We start from the raw sequence: 19,402 nt of genomic DNA on the forward strand, positions 1-19,402 counted from the left end.
AGTGAGAGAATTCTAAGGTCAATACTGCAAAGTCATAAAATGGAAAAATCAACAGTTACAAGATCAGAAAGGCACTAAATATTTGGACAGAGGCCCCAATAAAAAGAGAAACACCTCTTAGGGTGCACATTGTCCTAGGAATTGAAATGGGCTGGAGTCGGGGGGATGGGGTAGGATAATATCTAGAAGAGTTTCTGGAGAATTAGAGAAATTAGTAGAGTACTTGTTCTTACTATTCTAAGATGCTTAAGTTGGCAGTATATTCCTTCATTTGGTGTAATATCTCAATCGTTTTACTTTGGTGCAGCTGCGTGATCTTGCGAAACTTATTTAATGTCTGTGCCTTAGTTACCTCCTCTGTAAAGTGGAGATGATAACAGTGCCTTCCTTACAGAATTGTTGGGGGTGTCAAATGAGTTAATATATGCGAGTGCCCGGAACAGCGCCTGGCACGGAGTAGGAAGAATGTGACTTTTCTATTCTCATGTGTTCATAGGTTCACTCCATCCCCTGGCCCCTGTGTTAGCCTCTTTTTTTCCTACAAAGAAATGATTTTTTACATAACAAAATGCACTAGATTCTTGATATAACTGTTCACTTAATATGGAGTCAATTCTGAGCTCATTCAAGGGAATCAAAAACTAAAATAAAAGTAATCCGAAGTAGTCATGATGCAAGGATTTTATGAACACGTTTATGCAGATGTTTCAGTGGGCAGAAAAATAGTCTCATTTATGAGAGGCCTCACATTTCGTGATCCTGAAATTGCCTTTCAGGTGCTTTATAAACTCGTATTGATGCGTGCAATAAACTGATGGTAAATGAAATTCTCTGGGAGATTAAGTTTTAGCAATAATTTAACGGTTCAAAATTTTTTTGATGAGGTCACAGAATGCTGTTTAATTCAAATAATAGGTAAGAACAATAGAATTTTACTTGTGGTGTCTCTGGAGATCACATTGTCCAGTCAGTAATGCAGCTGAGGATGCGCGTCAAGCTGTAGAGAGGGTCAGTGCCTTCCTCGAGGTGCCATGCCTGAGGTGGGAGGAGCTCCCAGGCTCTGACAGCTGGTTTGCCGTCTGTTCACTGTATAACAGTGAGCTAAACGGACCAAAATTTATATGATGCTATACTTACTAATTTGTTTTTTTTGAAAATAGCATTTATTGGAGACTTACTATATTCCACGATCTCCATTAACTGGTTTTATTATTTTTTGTAAAAACGATGAAATAGGAGAATTAAATGAGTTAAAATAGGTGAAATTTTTAGAAGAATCTTAATGCATAGTGGGCATTCAATAAATGTTAGTTATTATTAACTAATATTCCTTGGAAATTTATTAAAATCTGTTCAAGTTCAGTAAGAAGCAGAGAGAACGGATCCTTTCTGAAACAGACTGTAAGAGGGACTCCTGTGTGTCCATCGAGAGGTCCAAGGAGTCTCTTTATACTAATTCATTCTTTGTTGCCCCAGTCGAGTGGACACATGGATCTTGTTTTCCTGAATAATGTCCCAACAGCACAAGAAGAGGAAGCGATGCAGTGTGCGTGGGCTGCGATGACTCCCGCTCCTGCAGTCCCCACGTGGTTCTGATAAATGTGCACAGTGGTCAGGAAGCTTAGAAAGATTGAGTAAGGAAATTAACTGGTACTTTTTTGACAAGATTTCTGGGCTGCAACTTGAAATATGCTATTCATTAATTCATTCATCAAAGAGTATGTGCTATTTGCTAGGCAATATTCTAGGTACTGAGGATGAATAAAACATAGCCTTTCTCTTAAAAATCTCATAATTTGTGTGGTATAGACAAATATATGTGATAAAATTACCGTAGCACACAAGAAATGGTAAGTGATCCAGTGACCTTCAAACAAGCTATGGGAAACTTGGCAGACAAGGGACCGCTCCTGGAGGAGCAGGGAAAGCCTCACAGAGGAGCTCAGGGAGTGAGCTGGAGAGCCATGAGTGAGTTCCCCTGGCCATGAAGATAGGAAGATATTTCTAGATAAAGAACCACAAGTTCCATGAGCAAAGGTAATTCTGTGTTTGGAAAACATCTTGTCTGCATCAAGGCCACGTTGAGAAGGGGGTAAATAACACTGGAGAGCTTGTCCGTTTACGAAGGGCAGTTTTTTATAGGGGCGTGAGATGATTAGAACTGTGTTTTAGGATAATAAGTCTGGTGGCCAAGGAAGTGGAGGAACCAGACAGAAAGCTGTCATCATGCATCAGATGAGGAGTCTGAGAGATGATGAGAGCCTGAACTCAAGGCACAGGCTATGAGGTTGGAGAAGCTGGAGTGAGTGATATCTCAAGCAGAATTGGTAGGGTTTGGTCACCAGTTATCTTTGGAAGTGACTGGAAAGTGAGAAATTGAAATTGATCCTGACGTTTCTGCTATTTATGGAGATACTGAACAAGCGTAGTGAGCAGGATTTCTCAGGAGAAGGTGTTGAGTTTAATATGAATGTATGTGGCTTTGCCTCTATTTGGTACTCAAAAATTTCTCTGCATTTTCGTTTAGTTTCAACATGTGTGTATCCTGTCTACTCAGTGAGATTATAAATATTTGTTGAATGAATGAATGCAGGTAGGCTAGTAATGAGATAGAAGGCTGTTTGTGTTAAGGGAAACTACGCGTAGGTATACCCTTGGAGGAAGATGTGCGATTGAGAACTTTTCCTTAATTGGAAAGTCTGAGGGGGGTAGGTAGTATTGTTTTAGATGGTAAGGTAATAAATGGGAATGAGATAGAGCTTTGTAGGTCCAGTGAGATGACTCTGTAGGGTATGGTTAGGAGTCTGGGACTGATAGGAAAGTTTCTAGAGAAGATAAAGTCATGGTCAGTGCTGTGACGATGCTTGTGGTAACATAGTAACATTTATTATCTGTCCTTTTCATTGGGTGCTCAGCACAGGCTACATTATAGTGCTTTGTGTACGTGTTGCCTGCACATTTCCTAGCTCCCAAACAAGAGATCCAAGCTCCTTGTTGGCAGGAACCATGGTTTGGTCCGCATACTGGGCTCCATAAACATTTGCTAAGATTGTTTATTTGTAGATGGACTCGCTCGAACTAGAATAATGGTGAGCAATCTTGTATTCATGGAGCACAATATAAGATGTTTACAGTTTTGTTAGGTCCCTTTTTAAAAACTAGATGACCTCGACAGGAGTAATGAAGCATATTGCTAAGAAATATGGGTGCTGGAGCCAGGCTATCTGGGCTCAAAATTCAGCTTTCTGCCCACGTGATTGGGCAGCTCATTTGAACTCCACGTCCTCTGTTTTCCTTAGCTGTGTGAAGGAGGTAATAGCAGCTCTTACCTCAGAGGGTTTTATGAGGGTCGAGTGAATTAAGGCGTGTTAGTCGCTTGCACGGTGCCTGGCTCGTGGCCAGCACTCAGTCAGCGCTAGGTGTTATATGGTGTTCTGCTGGTAGTGTCAGTGAGAAAAGTGGCCCAACATCTAAGAATGTTTTCTTGGCATTTTAAAGAAGTGGCAATACAGAGGCAGCTTTCCAGTCTCTCACACTGTCCTTTGTGCACAATGTGGGGCCACAGCCAAAGCCACGTGTTGTACAGCTCCAGGGGCCAGTTTGCGTGTCAGCCTGCACTGCCATCTGTGACTGTTCTATTCACACAGTATGTTTCACTTCTTTGCCATCGTGTCTTTACACCAACCCCTCTAGGATAACCGGGAGGAATTGAAGCCCAAAGGCAATCGGTCACACGTGCCCTTAGCTGTCGAGCCTAGGGGAACATTCGCTCGTTTCGTTCTAAGCAATGGTTATTAAGCACCTTTTGGGTGCCGGTGCCTGGGGATAGAGAGATGAAGGATGTCCCACCTCCTTCTGTCCCCAGGGTGTCCACTCTAGAGGATATTTTTGCCTTAACCGAGAGTGAGCTGGGCCATGTAGCCGCTCTCTCCCGCCCTGGGCACCCCCTTCCTGAGGGCTCACTGCGCTGGCTCCCCAGAGGCCCCTGCTGGGGGCTGAGGTGCTGCTCCCCAGGAGGTGCTCCCCACAGGCGCCTGCAGACCAGTGATTATGAAGCTCAGTGTCAACAGCTATGGTCACCTTGAAGCCAGCTCACCCCACCCATCTCCACCCCTGCCCTCCACCCATCGTCCCATACCTTTTCCGTGAAACCTCCACTGCCTCTGTGTTCCTCTGAAAGGCTGGATTTTACACTAGGCCTTAAGCCATAGATGACACTCGTGACTTGGAACCTGTGGGCCTCAGATTGTTTGTCACTGTTGTAGATGTTCTCCGAATTCCCTGCAAGCTGTAAAATTCTTTGATCCCGATATGATGATTTAGGACTGATGAAAGCATAGGCAGTGTCACTTTTAGTATTTATTATGCTATACTTATGTTCTCAGTTTTCTATATAATTTTCATTGAGTCAATTTTGTTGTTTTAAAGAAGCTATCTGCTTTAAGCTTTTAAAGAAGAAAATTTGTTTCAAGCATAAGACTTCATTTGGCTCCTTTGATTAATTTCTGCTCTTTCCCTCTGATCCACAGTTTGGGGATATGGATTCCTGTCAGTGACAATCATTAACCTGGCATCTCTTCTTGGCATGATTTTGACTCCACTGATAAAGAAATCTTATTTCCCTAAGATTTTGACCTATTTTGTGGGGCTGGCTATCGGAACTCTGTTTTCAAACGCAATTTTCCAACTTATTCCAGAGGTAAGGATGTTGGCTATTTGTTTCTGTGAACAGTTGTTTCTTTTAAATGGATTAGCACTTTGTACATTTTGAGCCTCCATAATTCTCACAGGATTTTATGATTTGTTTTATAGTGTTTTGGGTCAGAGAAAGCTGAATCACAGCAAATAAAAAAGCTTTACCCAAGCTGCAGGGGATGTCAGTGTCAGAGATGAAATCAATATTCTAGGAGGCCAGCCACCAAGACGTGCTCAGACAGCTCCAGGACGCCTGCGAAGGCCTGAACACTTTATTCTGTCTCACATTTGGCAAATTTAATTTTTCTATACACTTTTATTATTTCTATTTTTTCTAAAGAGCATGCAATGTCAAATTTACTGAAGATGTACCACAAAATTCCCTCATATTTACTACAGCAAAAGAAGACTAGACCATAAATTAGAGCCTAGTTGGCAAATCTTTTCATTTTTTTTTGACCATGGGGAAACAAAATCAGTTGAGGGCCAATAGATAAACAGCAGCTTACTTTTTCCTTTGATAAAATGTATTATTGAACATTGACTATAGTGAACTATTCAATTAATCAACAAATAATATATATGTTTTATTTCAAATCTATATTGTGGCCATAAAAAGAAGAGAGACACAGGAGGGAGAATAAGTGAGAGGAAAAGAGAAGGGAAAGAGAAAGAGACATTAATAGGAGGGAGCCACAGAGGGGGACTAGAGAAATGCACGTGCACACGGGCTGGCCCCCTGCAGGCACAGAGCAGGAGGGAGGCGCCCCGACAAGGAGGGAGGACCTGCCTCATCTCGGATGTTTAGGAAATTATAGCTGAAGCTTCTTTCAGTTTTCGCAGCTGTATGCGAAAATGGGGATATAACTTCTTAGAGTCTTAGATTTATTCTTATTACTGTTGCTGTATCTAGAAAGGACCTAGGAGGATATCTGCTTCAAACTCTTGATGGTAAAGATGAAAACAATTAAAATCCAAGAGGATTAAATCACTTGATTATAGCTATACAATCAGCTAGTAACAAAGCTAGGATGACAATACAGATTTTCTGATAAAAATATATTATATGTAATATTACACATGCAATACATTTAATATAATATAATATTATATATGTATCTATTCAGTCATCTGATTTGTGGGTCAAATTCAATTAAACAAACTAGTATTGTATGTGGACTGGAGATTCCACATTTATGATTTTGAGGTTTTCTATTTTATCGAAAATGTAGTAATACATAAAAATGTCTCTCAGGGAAATAAACTTTCAACAGCATTTATGGATATTATTTTGCCTTTCTGTGATAATTAGAGGATTATGGATGTGATCAGAGAATTATTAAACACTAAAGAATCATCTTTGTAATAATACCTCAAATTTACATAGATAGTTATCTCTTCTTTTTTGGCAAAATTCTTTTCTTTTTGCTCTTTCATAACCTTTGTGTTAGGTATATGGAGTCGGTATTTTTACACCGTTTTTGCACTGTATAAATAGGCACAGAGAAGTCACTCAAATGAAGATGTGGCTGTGAGGGCTTCTCAGAGACAGATGTCGAACAAAGTCCCAAGCACCCTCTGTTCTGGACTGCTGTTCAGAGGGGAGATGTGCACTGTGTGCGACGGGGTGAAGCTGTGACTTTTCACCTATTACTCTCTCCTCCTATTTGCTTGTCCATTTCTTGTCTGTTAGGACACCTTGACTGTCTATAATTTCAAACTCCAGCTCTTGCCCAATGTCCTTTAAACGATGAATTATTTCATTCTTATCATTGTGTGTGTGTGTGTGTGTGTGTGTGTGTGAGCCTGGTATCTTAAATCTTTCCTTCTTTATTCTTGGGCCCAGGCCTTGATTTATTTATCTCTTTAGGACTTATCAGGATCTTCTAGGTTCAAGAGCATCTCTCTTGGAAAAGCAGTAATCCAAGTGGCCTGCCATATTTGCCTTAAAAATTTCACTCTGGATATGGTGGGAAAATATATTACTTTTAGAGAAAGTGGATAATCAATGTCTCATTTATCTTCATTACCTAGATCTAATATTGTCTTATTAATATGGGAATCAGTGCTGCATCTTGACTGCCAAAAGTTTACTCTTTCAAGGCAAATATTACCGACGGTGTTATAGCTAGGAAACTATGAAATACCCAGGGGGCTTCATTTAATAGAATCTCCTCTGGTTGTAAAACTTCTATGCCATCTCTTTCAGTTTGGTTGCTCAAATTCAGAGTTTTTGTTTCGTTATTTTGGCAGGTAAGTTCCCAGTATTACTTGAATGTGAAGATGGACTTAGAACTTTGGTGAAAATTGTATACTGAGAAATTTTGATCTCATTTTCTAGAAATCAAGTTAAATTCTTTGGTTTTACCTGAATTGTCTTTTTTTCTCCCTCAGGCATTTGGGTTCAATCCCAAAATTGACAACTATGTGGAGAAAGCAGTTGCTGTGTTTGGTGGATTTTACTTACTTTTCTTCTTTGAAAGAATGCTTAAGATGTTGTTAAAGACATATGGGCAGGTAAATGGACTTTATTTAAAACGTTTGATATTTTACCCACTGAAGATACTTTACACAGGCAAATAAAGGCAGGAATTTTATTCTTAGAATTATGTAAGTTGTCCAGTTATTAGGCTTATGAATGTGAGAAGAAAGAAAAGAATCAATATATTGATAGGTATAAGAGAAACATTTGATTAATATTGTAGAATTTGGAGAAAGTACTAACAGTTTAACATTGAATAACAGATGTGCATAACTTGTATTCCATTCATATTCATCAAAACAAGAAGGTAGATGTACCCTAACATGAAAAAACAGAAACAAAAGGATCTAATAAATGAGGATACATTGATAGGGAGAGATATTTTATAAATCTAAAAGGGTTACGTTACATACAGAATAGACATAAAAATTTTTCCTTATAAATTAAAAGCACTAAGCTCCCTATTTTCTTGTCTGTGAGTCATATTTTTCCTTCTTACAACCTCTTCTTCCTTGTGCTATTTTTCCATGTAGAATGATCACACCCACTTTAGAAATGATGACTTTGGTCCTTCTCAAGAAAAATCTCATCAACCTAAAACGTTACCTGCCATCAACGGTGTGACTTGCTATGCAAATCCAGCTGTCACTGAGCCTAATGGACACATCCCTTTTGATAATGTCAGTGTGGTCTCTCTCCAGGTACGGTGATTCCCTTTTCTCTTTACTGGACAGCATGCTTCATGCTATGTGGACTGCTGTGAATGCAGCCAAGTCAGTATTTTGTACATTTAAACGTGTCAGACTTATTCCTGTGTATGTGGGATAAGTGGAATGTAAGTCTGCATTCTTTTTCCACTTTCCCTCCATATATTTACTCCAGACTAGTGAGTTAAGCAAGCAATCGTGGGTTACTGAATCTCAGGCTTCACTGTTCTCTAAGATTGTTTAACTATAAAGAATCACTTAGATTTGTACAATAATATGTAGCAAGATTAATTCAGAGCACTTCTCTTATTTTGCAATTCTTTGAAGATCCAAAAACCAAAGAATCCCTTTGAGTGATTTTGAAACTGCAAGAAGAAAGATTTGTGAGCTTTAAAATGGTGTTCATTAATTAATTGATTTAGAATTTTTATTCTCATCTTCTAAATAATATTAATAAGTATCATTTCTTGAGCAAGTATTATATGCCAGGTAATATGCTAGGCAGGCATTTAAGTACTTTATCTCATTTACTTTTTATAACAACTTTTCAAAGTATGGATTATTTTCTGCTTTCTATAGAACTGTTTTGGTTTCAAGTGATGGAAATCAAACACAAATTACGTGTGCAAAAAGGAGAGTTAATTGGAAAGATAGCAGGCTGTCTAATGACAAGCTACAGGGAGAGCAGAAACCTGGGAACCACCAGAACCACGAGGACTCCCTCTCCTTCTCTTCCCTGCACCCTAGAGTCATTCTTTTCTTTCACTGTGGTCCAGCTTGTGGATAAGTGAGAAGCAGAGCCACTAGCAACTCCTGAGATTTATGTTTTATAATTTCAGCTACTAGAAGGACATTGACCTGACCCTAGTCCTAAATCCAGAATTCCTGGCAAGTGTAGCTTTGGTCCAGCTTGAATTAGATGTCCACTTCTAGACTAATCTAAGTGCTTAGAGGGTTGGGTCCCTTGTATGGCCCCAAAGGAATATATGGATGCAGCAGAGGAGTGGTTATTAAAAAGGGATGCTGGAATGGTGGGGTCATTGGTGTCCACAATGTTTCTCATTTGACAGATTAAGAAAGTGGAACTTTAGGCGCTGGCCCCATGGCTGAGTGGTTGGGTTCACACCCTCCACTTTGGCCTGGGGTTCGCCCATTTGGATCCTGGGCACAGACCTAGACACTGCTCATGAGGCTATGCTGTGGTGGCGTCCCACATAGAAGAACTAGAATGACTTACAACTAGGATATATAACTATGTGCTTTGGGGAGAAAAAAAAAGAGGAGATTGGCAACAGATGATGGTTCAGGGCCAATCTTCCTCACCAAAAAAAAAAGCATAAAAAATAATGGAGGTTTAGATGTTAAATAGCCTTTCCAGGGTCACTCAGCTCGTAAATGACAGATCCACAAGCTACAAAGTTAAACATAATATAAAAGAGGACAATTAAAAGTAAAATCGAAAGGAAAGTCAGCTAAGGGAAAAAAAACGCTAAAAAAGATACCTGGAGGAGGTTGTTATGGAAAATGACCTGAGTTCCCTTCTGGAAAGCGAACATGATTCATTGCATCCTTCTCCCCCTGGTTCAGGAGAATCTTGAATGTGTTTGAGGAGGTAGTTTTATGTGAGTGCTAAGCTAAGAGAGGAAATTATTTCATGCGGTGTAATGAATGATGCTTTCAGCCAAGATTTTGCAAAGAATATGGAAATGTTCAAATAGATAATTTCTTGTAATAATTACAGCTAACATTTATTAAGTTCTCAAGGGCTCTGCCAGAACTTTAGATGAATGATCTTGGTTATAGCCTTATAATAGCTTAGGCGACAAGGACTGTTAGAATTAGGACACAGTGGCTTAGAGAGGTTAAATAACACACTGAGGGCCACAGCTCCTGGATGGTGAGGCTCGGGTCAGGACTGAAGCCTCTTGAGGCTGACCTGCGCCCTATATTCCTCTCTGGATTGCCTTCTTCATGCCACTGCTCTACTAGAATCAAGATGATGACATTAACTCTTAACTTAATAAATGTTAATTTTTTAGGGGGAAGAAGATAAGTTGGCCCAAGAGCATTGCTTTCTAAGGATAAATAAATTAAACTTCTCAAAAGTTTGATTTTAGTTGTAAAGTTTTAGGGCTCCTGGTTTATGGTTCAATATGGCCAGAAGACATGTTTGCAGTAAATATAAGCATTGTGACAAAGATGGGGTCCTAGACATGATCTTGTTTTACATAGTTTAGAAATATCAATCAGAGAGCCATTCTTACTCTGCTTTGGTGGTTGTGCTAGTGTACAGGCCTTCATTCATTTGTTCGGGAAACGTGTGCTGAGTACCTGCTCCTGTCCTGGGCACTGGGAATTCTTAGAAGCAAATGAATTCTTATGGAACTTACAGTTTATTCAGCAGAAATAGACAATATAGAAAAGAATAAAACAAGAAAATACCAGGTGGCGGTGAATACATTGATGAAAATAAAACATGGTGATGTGGGAGTGACATGTAGGGGCTTCTTTGATTGATGAAGAAAGGCCCCTTAAGAGGTCAGCGGAGAGCTGAATAATGAGAAAGTAGAGCCAGCCATACAAATATCAGGGAAAAGAATATTCTAAAAGCTTTGAGAATAATTGAACAGGTCGCGTGCAAGGGAACCGGAAGCTAAATGGCATCAGACTTCGCAACATCAGTGCTGGAGACCAGTGGCACACTTCCTTCAATATTCTGAATAGAAACGTCTGTGGAATTGTAAACCTTGGTAAACTACCAATCTCGTGAGTGGGTGGAATGAAGCTAGGATTTTGGAAGTATCCTTCTAGGAGTAAGAAGTCCAACTGAAGGCAGAGAATGTGGGTGTCAGTGTGACAGCCATGTGTCAGGCCTTGAGGTGAGCCATGTAAATATTCCCGACACTAATTTCTCATGGAGACTATTTTCTGGTCATTTTGTTTGAAGATATAGTCTCGAATGAAGAGGGATTTAATCAAATTGAGCAATATATTATTTTTTGTTTTCTCTTTATGTTACATTAAAAAAATTGAAAGAAATAGAATTTAAGAAATACCCTAAGTGTTTAGATTATGTTTTCAGAGACAGTAGGTATTATAATATAAGTGATAGTGATTTTAATAATAAAATTAAAGTATTTTCTATTATTTTATATGATAAAAATAATTTAATCTGGGTGACCCCATTACAATGATAGAGCATGAATGACATAAAATTCATGGTTCATTTCTGAGTCCAAGTATTGCCTTAAGAATGTTCTTGATGATTTCTGTTGTTACCACTTCAACACAGTGAAGTTTTTCCAAATTGAAAATAAGAAACTAAGAGTTACAATGAGTTAAGAAAAGTAGTCTAATTTAACATTGCTATCAATAGAACACAAGTTATGTGACAATCTAGATTTTAACAGCATGAGTCTTGATTTTTCTGGAATGTAGGAAGAACAAAAGAAATATTATAGAATAATTAAAATGTATGACTTATGAATGTCTTTATTAATATTCCTACGAACAATTCTGGCCCATCACAGAATACTCAGATCTGCAATAATATTTAAGTTTCATTGTCTTTGGTATTTTGTCTATATTCAGTCATATAAAAACCATAGCTTTACACATATTTTTAAAAATTTTGTAGCCATGGAAGCATATTTATCACAGTAGGAGGATATGAAAGTTATTTTATTTAACAATTTGTTGGCTTGATTGTAACTTTTAAATATTTAGACAAATGATATGAGATTTCCTTTGTACCCTTGCTCCAGACCCAATAAATGTTAGGCACCGCAGTCCGTGTGGCGAGTGTGTGCATGTGTGTGTGCACGCAGGAGCGGGCACATCTTTGGAGAAAGATAGGGGTAATAGGGAGATGATAAGAAGGCAGTTATGAGGGAAGAAGGGGAGCACAGAATTCCATTTCTCCAGTTATTCAGTCATTGCCACTCGGTGAGGTTTCACATCTCACCTGTGACGCTTACTGTGTTCTTTTCTCTCTCTGTGTAGACACAAGGAGAAGCCACTTCAGTACCTATGCAGCAGGTGGGTCTTTTTCCCCTGAGTCTACAGCTTTGGAAGGACTGTGTTTATTAGGTGTTGATTCCTTAGGGATGTCAGGTACTTGGGCAGTGTTAGCTCCTCAAGGCGACTCGAGTGACCTTGGAGCCAGCCCTCATGTTGTCTGTGATCAGGCTCTAAATGAACCATCTTGTGCTTTCATTCAAAATAGATGCTACTAAATAGAAAGTGATATGATCCACCTATTTTTCTAAAAGAGGAAAAATTAATATGAGCTATTTTTAGAAGTTGCCTAAGGTGAATTCTTTGTTTAAAATGAGGTGCAGTGAAGTGGAATTTAGCTGTTAAGTGTATGGATGTTAGGGAGACTTTTCTACAACTGGAAAGAGAACATTTGTGAGGTGCTTGGGTTTCCATGTCCAACAGATTTTAAATACACTTAATTCATGGATCAAGTATTTATTGAGTACCTAATATTTGCTTGGCATTCTTCTAAGTACTGGAAATATGTCAATGGGACAGAACAGACAGACTTTATGCCCTTCTCTAACATAACTGAAATATTATATAATACTATACAGTAATGTTTTACAGAAAAGTGGAAAGTGTTCTTTTTTTTTAAGTATGAGTTACAAAAAACTTATTGGAAGCTCTGTGTGTGTGTAGGGGGGCTTATCTACTGGTCTCTTCTCTCAGGTCGTTGGTTTTCTCCACTCTTGCCTAGGGAAGTAGGGTGGAAGGAGAAGACTGGGGCACTGTGAATATTTGGCTTAATACCCTTGTCCTGGGTACTGTATTCACTCCAGTCTTCAGTCTGCTTTGTATCCTTGAATTGGGGTCTTTCTGGTTCAGTTTCCCCAAAGGGTAGGTCTCTGGTCATCATTCGGGGTGGTTGCCTTGCTGTGTTGTCTTGGGAGCCAGGATCTGGGGTTCTAATTGCTCCCTAAATAAACTTACAACTAATTCTCTTCTTTTCAGTTCCACTCTTTACCCACTACCTTTAGAGGTACTTAGCGCCTCCAATTCCTAAACTTTTCTGAGATTCTGGGCCCTGCATCACTTTGCTTCTTGTTCACTTTTTTCCTCTGTGAAATCAGTTAGAACTCATCCTCTTCTTTTCATCTTCCAAGATAATTATCTCAATGCTGTCATATCATCTTCTATTCTTTCTGTCAGGTGGCTTTATGGCCTTTTTTATTCTTTTATTTTAGGGAGTTTCAGGAGGAACTAGAGATAAATATGTATGTCCAGTCTGGCGTATTTCACCAAAGACCTATTTACTATTTAAAATCGTATAGTTTTTGAACATCACAAGATTTAAAACCAGAAATAAATTACTTTCCTGTATGTGGTTATAATAACAATCAGTTAAAATTGAAAGCTATGTAAGTAATAAAATTATATAAGAAGTGCTTTTCATTGATCTTGATTGATTGTTGCTTACAGAAAAGCTGGTTTAATTCAAGGCAGACAATGCCCCTCCGCAGTCATGAGGAGGAATTCTGGGTGGTCGGCTGCTGGTGGAAAATGCTGTCTCCCTGGACCCATCTCTGTGCCTCCTCACCCCTACAGGCCATTTTATCTGGCTCTACTCTATGTTGCCAAAGTCATGAAAATTGGTACCTGAATCCACTCTGAATGAGCCCACACTACACTTTTTACTCATCTCTAGTGAACATTGTTTCGTATTTTCAAGAATAATTGTTCTAAAAATTTTTCATCACTCCACAAAATTCTCACTCCTGCCTTTTCTTCCTCAACTGAGAAGACTGAGATCGTTATTTGGACTCTTTGTGAACTTTGCTGTCTCACCTCATCTGTCACCTCTTGAAAACTGCTCTGTGTCTTCATCTGCCCTCCACCTTCCCTTTTGTGTGACAACTTGTACCCTTTCTCTTTTTTAGGCCAATTCCTCCAAATGTGCTTATCTTTCCCGTAGTCTCTTTCTGCTTTCATTTTTTTTTCCTGAATCTCTCCTTCTCTCCATGTCTACAGACATGCTCAAGTCTTTTCTACCCTCTTCTTTTTTCCTGACTCTGCACTCCCCAAGATTTCTCAAACCTTTTCCTTCCCTACACTGTCCATCTTCTTGAAAGACTAGCTAATACTGAGATAAGACTATGTGTCAGATGTTGTCTTAAGGGCTTTACAGATATTAACTCATTTACTCCTCAAAGTAACAACCCTATGAGGTAAGTACAATTATTATCTCCGTCTTAACAATGTGGAAACTGATGTACAGAGAAGTTAAGTAACTTAGCCAAGATTCACAGGAACCAAGTTACGATTTAAACCCAGACCTCCTGCTTCCTAGACCCATGTGGTTAACTGTCACCCTGTGACACCCAGCCTATTATTCCCATTTGCCGACCAGCCTCCATGCTCTCCCTTCTCCTTTTCATCATCTCCTCAAATATAAAATCGTGTGTAGTTAAAAAAAAAATCACTTCCTCCTCTCTGACGTTCTCTCTGGCATGGTACAAGTGATTTTTCTAGGCAGGATTCTATGTTCCTGACACTCATTCTCCCTCTGTCTGAGGCATTCCTGTAGCTTAGCAACATTTGAGAACCTATTACTGGCCGAATGCTAGGAACGTAAAGGTGGATTTTCACTGGAGCATCCTCGCTGCCTCTTGGAATTACTCAGTAGGTGGTTTCTGTGACGTGGTGCCATCCTTCTTCCTCTGCCATTTTAGCTGCTGCTTTCCTGCTGCTTTCTCTGGATCTCCTTTTCCTTGCAGGCCAGCTGGGTGTGGAGGAGGCAGCAATGGCTTGGAGTTACATGGGCCAGTGTCACGTCTTAGCAGTAAGATGTGTTAGTTGTGTGATTTGGGGAAAATTATTTAACATCTCTGACCCTTTCTTTGCTTATCTTGTAAAATGAGGAGCAAAAACCCTTACAGTAATGAATTTTTGTGAAAATTAAATAATTTATTATGGGTCAACTATGTAACGATGTGTCTGACATTATATGCATGTGATAATTATATATTTCCCTCCCTTTTCCATTCACCAATTTTTTTTCTTCTGTTTTCTTAGTTTTCAATCATAGTGATCCCATCAAATCCTGTCACTTCAACTTTCCTTCCTCTGAGATTAGCTTCTAAATCTGTCTGCTTAATTATTTACAGATCATCATTTAGAAGAGGGCTCTTCTCCTAGGCCATAAAGGCTTTTGAATCTGTTTGTGTTTTCCACTGAGATAAAGTAACAAAATGAGGGGATAAAACGTAGAATTCCATGCTTTCTCATCTCTGCTGTTTATCTTTTTTACAAGTTGAGTGCTTTTCCTAGAAACTAAAGTTTGATTTTTAAAACTTGAAGCTACTTGCTAGTAAAGACAGCCTTCTGAATGTAAATGCTCACAAGCCCGCCATTGACCTTCTGTCACGTTGCCTAAGAGAACTTGAAACATTTGTTCTTGCTCAGTGGAATAAAACTTTAAAGCCCAGTTCAGCTTGCCATTTGAATGATGATATTTTCACAGATTCTCTCTCAGAGTTGTTCAGCTATGTACTCATAAGTCCAGTTTATCTGTCACACTCTGACACATTCCATTTATTTGAAAGGACATTAAAATAATGACACCTTAATAATGTATGAAAGATATTTGTCATATTACTGAAATAATTGGGGTGCATAAAATCTCTTAAAATTGAATTAAGCATTGTAGTTAGTGCTGTTAATTTTTTTATCTGGATACAGAAATTTTATATAGATTAATTATAAAGATGAAAAATTTCATGGTACCTAATGTAAAAATCGTAATTTGAACGATGAGCTACAGCACCAGTGAATAAATTCACACTATTGGACATAGTACATGCAGTCTAAATGAAATCAGAACTAAAATGGGGAGGCTTGCAATACTGGCCAGAACGTCTTGCCAGAAAGGGAAATCCTCCATTAAGAACTACTTTTGCTTTTCCAGAAAAACCATGTCCTGGGTATGTAAATTTGGCAAAAGCATTTTAGGTGATACCCTCTGTGAGGAGGGACTTAAGGTTATCTGTTGTGACTCCTTAAATTAGCCAGGCGTTTGGCCAGCTGGGACATCCCTGATCTCACCCAGGGAGGCTGGTAGCATCACCATGACACAGAAAACTCATGAAGAAAGACGTCAGTGCTACCAACTCCCAGGCCAGCTGGGAGAATCAAATAGTATAAGTGTATGAAAGTGCTTTGGAAGATGCCCAAGTCTGTACTATTTAATCTCTGGGTGACAGAAAAGAGTATGGTGTGAACAGAAATGAGGCAGTCAGGAGAGCCCTGGAAAAGGGGCGAGTGGGCAAGATGATTAAATTCTCTCTAAATAAACGTTTTCACTGAGACCAAACATACATACTGGGTGCTGGCCTGGTGGCGCAGCGGTTAAGTTTGCATGTTCTGCTTCTTGGTGGCCCGGGGTTCGCCAGTTCGGACCCCCCCATGTGGAGATGGCACCGCTTTACAAGCCATGCTGTGGCAGGTGTCCCACATATAGAGTAGAGGAAGATGGGCACGGATGTGAGCTCAGGGCCAGGCTTCCTCAGCAAAAAGAGGAGGATTGGCGGCTGCTGCTAGCTCAGGGCTAATCTTCCTCAAAAAAAAACAAAAAAACCAAACATGCATACCAGAAACTGAGTAGCTCTACGAATTGTTACAAAGTAAAAGTCCATGGAACCACCAGCCACCTGCACTGGGAAGCAGAACATCACCGGCTTTCAGAAGCCTCCGCTGTGCCCTCCCCAGTGATCACACCTTTTCCTCCCAGAGGAAACTGCTACTGTGAGTGCTAACGTTATACAACAAACAGTTTTTCACAGAGTCTGTGCTCTTCCGTGTCTGCCTTCTTTTGCTCTACATCACGTTTGTGAAATTCCTTTATATTGTTGCTTGTAGTGGTAGTTCATGCATTTTCACTGCTTTACGGTATTTCATTATATGCATATATCTCATCAGTGTCATTATCATGAATTTAACCTTCCCGTATCTATTTGTTTTAATATTTTTATTATATATTTATATTTCCATAAACAATATATTGTATTATTTTACCTTTTTGGAACCGAGTAAAAAGGTATTATGTTCAACATTTTATTGTGCAACTTGGTTTTTCTTTTTCCCTCACATCTTAGTACTTGTATTCTACTTCATTCATTTTAACCGCGGAATCTTACTACTACTTGTTTATCCATTTCCTCTGAAAATGGTAATCGTTTTCTTTCCAGCTTTTTGCTATAACAATCATTCTGCAGCACACGTTCTTATACATGCCTCGCTGTTCCTGTGTGTGAGCATTTGTCTAGGGCTGAGGTGGGCACTATGGCGTTTCAGGCAGAATGGTTCTGTGTGTGCAGGTGTCCTGTGCATTGGAGGAGAGTAAGCATTTCTGGTTCTACAGTACTGTTTGTCAGTAGTAGCACGCCAGTCATTAATGACAACCAAAAAATAGCCGCCATTGTCCTCACATTTCTAAATGCCCTTGGGTGGCATTTAGGTCATTTCAGACTCGTGGTGTAGAATCATGGTCTAGAAATTTTCTCAGCTGGAGTTTTATGAGAGGAGTAAGCCCCACTGAAAACAATTTAAGTGACTGTTTTCTCTCATCTCTTAAGGATGATACATAGTTAATAGCATTCTATGTGCATGGGAAAAAATTTAATTTATTATGTGTAATGGATACCTTAAGGCATTAAGACTTGTCTCACAGAATCTCACAGAAGAAATGGGTCATAGGGAGTTTGCACGTATATAGTTTTACTGAATAACAACAAATTGCTCTCCAAACTGCTACACTTGTTTACACTCTGCTCAGCAGCAGAAGAGAAGTCACATTGTCTCCACATCTTAACCAGTACTTGAAAATTTCAGACTATTAAAAAAATTTACTACTAAGTTAGTGAGTTTGAAATGGTATTTTTTGGTGATTTGTCTTTGTGTATTTCTGATTCCTAGTAAAGTTAAGCATCTCTTTATATGCTTACTGGTCATACATTTACTTTTGTGTTTCCTATTCATCTGTTTCACACATTTTTAGTTGGATGTTGTCTTTTTTCCTATTGATTTGTATTAGAGAAAAAATGATTTTGACACTATTTAAAATGGTAAGGAAGACTTCATTGAACACTGTGACAATAGGGGCCAGCTCTGCTACAGTAAAGGAGGGAGATTGGGCTCAACTCTGAATACAGTAAAGACAGCGGAGGCTTGATTGCTAAGGAGCAGAATGCAGGAGTCAGGGGATAGGAAATTACCAAGAGGAGACATCAGGGCAGGGGAGATTCTTGCTAAACCAGTTTAACAGGTTTCTTGCTGAAGGCAGGCCCGGGTGATCAAATATCAAGCAGGAGGGGATCCTTGTTAAACTGACTTAGGATTCTTGCTCCCACTGAACTCTGAAAGGTGGACACAGAAGCGCAAGACTGAGGCCTGGTTGAGAAGAGGGCTCAGAGCAGCTTGACTGGAGTTTGTCAAGGAGAGAACGTTGATCACTGGTAGGAGTTTCACGTATATTCTGGATGCTAATCTTCATTAATTAAGTGTGTTGTCAAAGTCCGTGACCTCTCTTTTCATTTTGTTTATATTTTATTGTAAAAAAGTTTTAATTTCAATGTAGTGAATATATCAATACTTTTCTTCATGCTTTCTACTCTCTAAGTCTGCTTTAAGAAATCTTCCCTTTGCCAAAGTAAAGAAGATATTCTTCTATATTTTCTTCTAAAAGTTTTAAGTTTAATTTCCCATGTGGAATTTATTTTGTGTATAAGAAAAAGATCTAGTTTTTCTTTTTCTTTGTAGAACAGCAGTTGTCCTGGCTTGTTTTTTTGGATAGATTGTTTTGTCTCTGCCATATGTGAAGTTTCTATATATCAATATGTTTGTATCAGGGTTTTCTATTCTCTTTTATCTGTTTAAAAAAATTCCTGCCCTAATACCACACTACCTTAGTTATTATAGGTTTTAGTAAACATTGAATGTCCTAAGACAAGGCTCCTCACCTTATTTTTTCATGGAAAATTATCTTTATTCTTCCATGTTAATATCATTTTGGGAATTTTTATTGACATTGCATTGAACTTAGAGATCAATCGAGGGACAGCTAACATCTTTATGATATTTCAGATTTTCTTTGTAATTTTCTATGTAAATGTCTTAAAAATATTCTGTTAGATTTATTCCTAATTACTTTGTAGCTTTTTAGGTATTATAAATGTTATGATTTTTCTTGCTATATTTTCTAATTGGTTATTACCAATATGTAGGAATACATTGAATTCAGTATATTGATTTTGTATGCTGCACTTTCCTTTTATTTCTTGCATTTTATTTGTTTACTCTTTTGGATTTTTTAAGTAGACATCAAAGAGCAAATAAGCACATTTGTTCTCCTTTTCTAATGGTTATAACTCTTATTTTTCTTGTCTCATTGCGTTGGCAAGGACTCGTGGATAAAGCTGAGTAAAAGTAGTGATGCTTGTGTTCTGTCTTGTTTCTGACTTGGATGGGAATGCTTATAAGTTCA

At 38.8% G+C, this 19,402-nt stretch overlaps 1 protein-coding gene across 5 annotated transcripts in view; it reads left to right on the forward strand.

Annotated features, from left to right (window-relative positions):
• SLC39A8 (solute carrier family 39 member 8) overlaps window positions 1-19,402 on the forward strand; it is a 70,413-nt gene that overhangs the window by 27,608 nt on the left and 23,403 nt on the right. For 3 of the 5 annotated variants that reach the window (XM_070263352.1, XM_023637640.2, XM_070263351.1), the window contains exons 4-6: window positions 4,530-4,699; window positions 7,090-7,212; window positions 7,711-7,878. In XM_070263352.1, coding sequence (XP_070119453.1) covers window positions 4,530-4,699; window positions 7,090-7,212; window positions 7,711-7,878 — 461 coding nt within the window. Of the gene's footprint in view, window positions 1-4,529; window positions 4,700-7,089; window positions 7,213-7,710; window positions 7,879-11,886; window positions 11,923-19,402 lie in introns of all 5 variants that reach the window. The other 2 variants (XM_023637636.2, XM_070263349.1) reach the window with 1 other exon arrangement.

This window comes from Equus caballus, chromosome 3 (genome assembly GCF_041296265.1).
Source record: "Equus caballus isolate H_3958 breed thoroughbred chromosome 3, TB-T2T, whole genome shotgun sequence".
NCBI lineage: Eukaryota > Metazoa > Chordata > Mammalia > Perissodactyla > Equidae > Equus > Equus caballus.